At 44.6% G+C, this 7,823-nt stretch overlaps 1 protein-coding gene across 2 annotated transcripts in view; it reads right to left on the bottom strand.

Annotated features, from left to right (window-relative positions):
* Positions 1-7,532, bottom strand: part of C6H1orf159 (chromosome 6 C1orf159 homolog) — a 26,492-nt gene extending 18,960 nt beyond the window's left edge. For both annotated transcript variants that reach the window (XM_066606901.1, XM_066606900.1), the window contains exons 1-4: positions 7,401-7,532; positions 7,210-7,282; positions 5,070-5,139; positions 1,117-1,218 (exon numbers count right to left, since the gene is read on the bottom strand). In XM_066606901.1, coding sequence (XP_066462998.1) covers positions 1,117-1,218; positions 5,070-5,139; positions 7,210-7,281 — 244 coding nt within the window. In that variant the 5' untranslated portion in view covers position 7,282; positions 7,401-7,532. The remainder of the gene's footprint in view (positions 1-1,116; positions 1,219-5,069; positions 5,140-7,209; positions 7,283-7,400) is intronic.
* Positions 7,533-7,823: the final 291 nt, after the last annotated feature.

Raw genomic sequence — 7,823 nt, forward strand, 5'->3', positions numbered from 1 at the left:
AGCTGGGCCCCCAACTATAAAACTTAATTGAAAGTATTGTTTGCAATATGAAGAGACTTTATGAACCCCCTTGGGCTTCTGGCCCAGGTGCGACTGCACCCACTACAGTTACACCCCTGCGCATACGCTTATATAAAGCTGCTCTAAATCTATTTGTCAGCCTGTATGATGCGGTTACATGGATCCATCACAGGATCTACCTGCAGGAGGCACAGTCATTCCTGTCAGTTACTGATGATCACACAGCTCCTGTCACGCAGGTATAATAGAGGAGATCACAACTCACCCTCTTAACTACATACTTATGGTCTGTAGTTTACTACTTTATATTTACATAAATAAATTGTTACCCCTGCAGGAAGAAATGGTATAGCTGTGCTGATGCATCAAGGGATAGATGTGAAAGCAGAACTAAAATCTCTCCCTCAGGAAGGTGCTTGATAAGCATCAGACAGGGGCTCCACTGCATGGAAGTGCCTGCAATACACAAGACCTCCAGAGTGTGATAGGGAATCAGGTGAAGGGGGCAGGGATGGAAAAATATATATTAGGCTAAGTGGCCCTTTAATCACTTGTGTTACAAATGAATACTGGAAGATGGTTGTTTTAATGGTCCTAAAATAAAGTTGGCCCGCATCAGTAACTTTTATAACCAGATATCAATAACGCTTACTTTTATTCTTCAGTCACAAATTCCAATATTTTCAAGATTTTTTTTGGCATTTTTATTTGCCTGGTACGAACACTCAAGCAGTAATGATGGGCCTGCATGACTTAGTCTTCACAAATTATCCGCTTCTTTTCTTCTCCTCCTCAGGTGGACAAGCAGTGACATATCTGTGCGGGTGTTGAATGCTACCTCTCCTGTCTAACAGGATGCACTGCTTCTGCCACCACCTTACACAATGAAACAGGTGCTAGCAACATTTCTGTACTGCAGGTGACATGCAGAGCGATGATGTATTGGGTGGTCTCCAGCCTGCGCCTCTCCATTTGTTGCAACAGCTCACCAGGTTGGAGACCACTGCTCCATACATTATACACCGAGTGAACGGGTAGAGTAAAACATTACAATTAGGTACTGCATGTGATTTACAGTACTGCTGAGAGACTTACCATCTCTGCACTCGGTCAGATTCTGAGACATTTCCATGCTGGTTGCATTAGTACATCTAATACAGGAAATGCTTCCATTATTGGTCCATATCTGATAACATCCTGGGAAAAAAATTCCAAAAATTTAAAAAATGTCAAAGGAATGGACACATAAAACAAGTGCAATGTCTGAAGATGCAGCAGACTTATCAGCCAGTATGAGTCACTGTGATAAAGCTGGCTCATCTTCAGACAGTTTAGTCTAAGAGGTCCTTTTACACGGGACGAATGTTGGGCAACCGATGCCCGACACTGGTTCCCGTGTCTCCGCACTCCTGCACGGGAGCTACTGGTGCTGGCTTGCTCATGGAGCGGCCAGCAGGGGGTGGAGTAGTGCAGGAGATTTCTCTCCTCTCGCTCCCTGCCCCTCTCCATTGAGATAACACAGCGGCTGTTCAGTACTGAACGGCCGCTAGTTACACTAAACTTTTATGCTGCATAAACGATGAGCTCATTGTTCTGTTTAAACAGCGACCGTTAAATAGTGAACGGCTGCTGTGTTATCTCAATGGAGAGGGGCAGGGGAGCGAGAGACACAGGGACAAGTGTCGGGCATAGTCTGCCTGACATTCTTCCCGTGTAAACGGACCTTAGTCCTTTTTACACGGGACAGTTGTTGGGTTCTTAAGCATCCAACAGTCACCCCAGAGATAATCGATCTAGCGGTTTCAAACAGGAGCGATGATTGTTCAGAGCACGCCAGAGATCACTTCCAGCGGCCCAACTCCATTCACACTAAACAGGCAGACATTCATAGAACTGCCCGTTTACATGCCATTTGATTTTTATGCCTGTAGAAATTGGACGAAAGATAAAACAAATTATTGTTGTCATTCAGTCGCTGGCGGCATTTAGGCTGGCTGCACAGGACCGGGTCGGATTCTGCATGTGAGATCGCCCAGCGAAATCTGACCCCGCGTACCGGTCTGGATTCTTCTTATTCTGTACTGCGGATGTACAAGCCGTCACACCAGTGCAGTACAGATAATGCCGTGGATCCAACTGCCTTTTTGCAACGATTGCAGAAGGGCTGCAGGTCAGACGGCTTCTACTGACTTCAGTGGAAGCCGTCCGCACGGAATCCACCTAGTAATAGAGCATGCTGCAATTTTGCTCCGCGAGCAGAAATATCACAATTGATTTCCGCTCGTGGGCAGGGAAACCTGCTTTTCCATACCACGCTATGGTAGGCATTTTCTACGGACTCCGGAGAGGGGACACCCGCTCCAGATTCCGCAATGCAGATCTGGCCGTGTGCAGCCGGCCTTACACTGAAGTGTTTACACTTAATTGATTGTTTAGATTTGCACAATTAGTTGCTTCAAAAAAAATCCCCTAATGAGCTGCAACCTATAAAACTAGCGGCATAGCAAAAAATAAAGTGCAGACAAAAATAATCCCATCAGTAAAGACCCCCTGGGATTAGATCGCCCTCCTCTTTCGGTGTTGTGGAACCATGGTGCTGCTCTGTGACCGAGGTGCTGGATTATCAGACATCTGATAGTGATAAATAGATTATTAACCAACAAGAATAATGAAAGCAGAGGACAATGCCGGGCGTTCACGTACTGTGTTGGGTGTCTGTTCTTCTCTCCGGGATACACCCAACATACCGACTGAATCCCACCCCATTCCTCCGTCAGCGAGCCCTCCAGATTATGCCATTTCATACACTTTGTGCACTGAAAGGATTTGGGCGTGATCCGCAGTCCGGACAAATACTAAGGCGACATAACTGCTCTGTCATGTTCAGAACATCTGGTCTGTCCGCCTCAGCCCTTACATCATTTATAGTACGGAATCCCAGTACACGAACCTTTAGTTTCATTTAACAGCCATATAGGAGAGTTCTCGTGAACGAGGGCCTACCCGAGAAGTTGGTTATCCCTTTGGGGTACGGAGGAAATTAGAGAACTCACCTGTATTTATGGGGTGGGATTCTGCAATCTCAGCCAGAGCCATATAGATGAATAGAACGGCATGTACGCTTATCTGCCGCTTCATTCATTTATTTGGGGGATACAAGACCCCATTCTCCTGACAAGTGGTGTTTCCTGCAGCCGGACCCCCACTTATCAGACACATTTTTTTCTGGCATTTATAACGGAACAAGCTGATAGAAATCTGAACAGAGCCCAAGACCGGCTTCACACAGACATTTGTGCGAGCAAAATTCGAATGCGCAATTCGCAAAGAATAGAACCTATTGGCTTCAATGGGTTCATTTACATTTCTGTATTCGTGCATTCTGGTCGCGCAGAAAAAAAAAAGTTCTATTTTTCTGCAAATTTGCCTACCAAGGGTCCCCATGTAAGTCAATGAGGGGTGTGCAATGCATGTGCACTACACAAGGAGATGCATGAAACATCTGCTGGAAGAAGAACACATCTGGAACACTTAGATGAATTAGCCATTTCAATTGGGGCGTCTTTCCCATGGACAAAGAAACATGCTGAGGGCGGAAAGAACAGTGAAATATGTGGATACGCACAGGAAAAAAAGGCTCATTTCACTGCGCAAACACGTTGCACTGGGACACACAATTGCGCATAAGCCCATGTGAAGCCGATGTAAAGCGGAGTTCATACTAGAGTTCATGGCAGATTTTAAAAGCTGTACAAATCAGAAGTGAAAGAGAAACGAACGGACAGCATTCTTTCCATTCTTGGGTGATCAAATGCATCCTGCAAAAAACCCAGGAAGTTTGCTTTCTATTCATTTCTGTTTTTCAGTCTTTTTAACAGATTCTTCATTTGAACTGTCTGACTTGTTCAGCTTCCCCTCCCTCCTGTTGTGTCCTGCCCTCCGCACATTTTCAGAAATAAAACTGGATAAAACCCCCCCCCCCAGAAAAACAGGAAAACGAAAAACAAATGAAAATAAATTGTATCTTACACTCTCCAATTCACTGCAATGTAACAAAAAGAAAAAAAAAATAGAAGGATCCATTTTGCTCCGTTTTGTGGAAGCAAAAGTGCAACAACCTGTCCTCTGTACTGCTGTTCCAGTGCAAAAAACGGAACGGAGATAGAAAATTGCTAAATAGATTGAAACTGAAGGTGCCGAGTTTCTATGCATTTCCATGGGCAGAAAAACAGAAATGCTTTCTTTCCATTTTCCTGTCCCCACGATGGGCCAGCTAGACAGAAAGCAAACACTAGTGTGAAATGGGACCAGGTTTTAAACTTGGCACAATTCCTTTAAAACTACATTAATATTTTCTAAAAAAGCAAAATAAAGATTGCATCAAGAAGGACAAATCTAGTGTATGCTGGAGATTCTCTTGAGTTGTTTCTATCACTTTTTATTGCATATTGACCCCCAACAGATTGATAAATATGCAAGTAAAATAACTGATAACAATTGCCACATATTCCTCAGTGCTGTACATAGATCACTTCCATTGAGCTCTATAGCAGTCGGAGCTCTATCTAAATTTGTAATTAACCTTGCGGTACGTTTTATGAAGTGTGGGAGGAATCCTCCAGAAACCGATGCCAACATGGGTTGACTGTATAAGCTACATGCAGATGTCCTTGGACCTGAATCCTGTTCCCCAGTGCTACAGGTCTAGTAACCGAGACTGGACATCAGTATTAGAAAAGCATTAATTGCAGGGACATCCTACAAGATACCGCACTCAACATACCACTACCACCACAGCAGTAGTGAGTAATAGGCTAGAGTCATCCATCGGTGGCTCATCATAGCATGGATGACTGAGACAGTTCTACTCATGTGACAAACCGAAGGATGGCCCAAATTAGTCACATGTTTTGGTAATTACTTAGATTTACTTTACAAGGTACATAACCATTACACATCACATAGCTGCTGTACTTATGTAACACCATTAACAAAACTAATTAATAGGAAGCACATTGTGGTTGGCAGCCAACGTGTTCCGAAATTACCTGGACTGCATCTCTCATCTACAGGGCAGGAGTCATTGAAGTTCAACCTCTCACTGCAGCAGTTGGAAACCTAACGGAAGCAAATAAAGAGAACATAAGGTTAAATAAGGATGCCAAGTCGTGGGGAGAAGCTATAAGAAAAGGCAAAGCACATTCTAGGTGGAAGTATATAGATATCACACAATTTGGGGCATTTGCAATGTATTAAAGGGAATGTATAAGATTAGGAAATCATGGCTGGTTTCTTTCAAAACTGTGTCTGTTATTGCAGCTCAGACTCCTTCCCCCAAAAGGAACTGGGCAGCAGTACCAGACTGCCCATGGACAGGTGTGGCTGGAGGAAGGTAGCCACGTTTCTCAAATCTCATGCATTCCCAGTAAAATTGGCTAATATAATCAACTACTTTTATTTCTTACAATTTTGTGCCCTTCTACACAGGACGATTGTCGGGCTTCTAAGTGCCCAACAGTCATCCCAATGATAATCCCTCCAATGCTTCACACAGGAGTAACGATCGCTCAGTGAACGGAGGCGGGTAGACCAGGGATCTCTTGCAGCTGCCCGCCTCGATTCACAGTAAACAGGCAGTTCATAGATGAGCAACTGCCTGTTTATGCAGGAAATACTTTTTTTTCATACTCCTCTGCAATCCAGCACACTCTCTTTCGGAGTCCCATGCACGTGCCTTCCCATAGACTTGTATAGGAGAACACGCACAGGACTGTGGAAAGTGTCAGATATTCACGCTGGGCAACGACTTCAGGAGGACAGTGCTAGATTGCGGGGGCTGGAGAGTATAAAAAAAAAAACACATCACCTGTCTCCCCATCGTGTCCCTTGACAGCGCCATAACTTAGTTCATGGTGCTGTGGGGACGTGACAGGTTCCCTTTAAGCCCATGTTCACATGGGCAGGATTTGCCATAGATTTCCTGCATGGAAAACCTATAGCATTCAGTTACAGCAGTATGGGTGAGACTTAAAATCTGGTCTACATGCCGCAAAAATAATCGACACCAAGTCAGTGCGGAAATTGATCTGCGATGTAGAATTTGTATCAGCAGTGGATTTGGAGTAGAAAGCTTGCAGATTTCTCCCATAGACATCAACGTAGAGACTGAAAATCAGAAAAAAGCCAAAGCAAACCCGCAAGTAGCTGCAGGTTTGGAGAGCGGACATCCTGTGTGCAAAATAAGTAGATAATCCACAACAGCAGCCATGGATTCTTAAGTCGGATTTTAGGGCTTCTTCACGCGTGCAAGATGCAAAGAATAGAGCCCATTGATTTCAATGGGGTGTTCATATTTCTGTATTTTGAGTATTTATTTCAGGCATCCATTTACCTCCTTATCCTGTGGATAGGTGATAAAGGGTTTCGGTTGGATAACCTGTTTAAAAGGGCTTTTTGGGACTTTTAGTATTGATAACCAAACCCCAGGATAGGTCATCAATAGTTGATCAGCAGGGATCCAGTGTTTGGATCTCCACCGATTAGCCATTTGCAGGGCCCACTGTCAGTGTGGACAGCATTGCCCGCATCAGTCTGTTACTGTAGACACCGCAAACACAATGGGAGATGTGCCTGTAATACAAAACTGGGCCACTACAACGTTGACAACATTATTTGCTTCCAGCACTGTCCACACTATCATCAGGCCTGGCAATCAGCTGATCGGGGGGATCCCAGTGGCAAACCTCTCCCGATCATCTATTAATGACCAATGCTGAGGTCATCAAAAGAAAAAAGTCCAAGACTACCCCTTTTACCCAACTAGTGCCACAAAGTATATGGACCACAGTGTACCCATGTACCTACTTAAGCATATGCATAAAATGAATGTTGGCTGCCCAGGACCGGTTGAACATGTAATATGTTTAGCGGTGTCCAGGCTCTCCTCTATTGGCACGTGTTAGGGAAAACAAATATGAGGCATCTTTGAGCTCAACATGCCCGTTACTTTTGTTCTCATTGGCGATATACCACAGAGAAGTTTGGCAAAGGCTCCTACCACTCTCCCCACCAAGAGCACATGGAAGCCTGGTTGACCTGGGGTTCGGAAGGAGCAGCAATCCGCCAACAGCTACCGAAAACATATGGTCAATTTTACTGCGCTGAGACAGATCATACAATCATACATACCAAGGTGTTCACCGACTCTTCCACAGAATCCATGACGAACCTGCCCAGGACCACCAGGCAGGCCACGGCCATTCTAACACGAAAACCAGTGTCAAAGCCATGTAGTTGTATCAATGCAGAATATGGATCATACACTACTGTACATTCCGGTGTTATAGAGTAATCTAATTTTTCATTAGTGATCAACTCACCTTGGAATTAAACCAGACTTTTACCCATGCATTTTCATGCCTGGTGATTTTTTTGTTCCCAACTGGTTGCTACGTAACCGGGAACGTTATCTCGAAGCGTCTGGATGAGTTTCACGTGCAAGGACCTGCCATTAAAAGAAAAATCAATGTAGTTTCGGTAGACCTGTAACACTGAGGAAGAGCTGATAAGAGGTGAAATCACCGTGGCATGCCGTCTGCAAGTGACAGGGAGATGGGTCAGGAGAAACCAATTCCCAGCGCACGTCACCGGCGCAGTGATTGCAGCAGACGGTATAAAGGGCACACATACCAATCATGCGGAGACAATCTCCTGCCGGGCACATACAGATACACAGCAGATAATCTGGCTCGCCATTTGCGATTACAAGCCGTAAAGATTTTATTTTGTTCTGGCAGGAGGAT

Source organism: Eleutherodactylus coqui, chromosome 6 (assembly GCF_035609145.1).
Source record: "Eleutherodactylus coqui strain aEleCoq1 chromosome 6, aEleCoq1.hap1, whole genome shotgun sequence".
Lineage (NCBI taxonomy): Eukaryota > Metazoa > Chordata > Amphibia > Anura > Eleutherodactylidae > Eleutherodactylus > Eleutherodactylus coqui.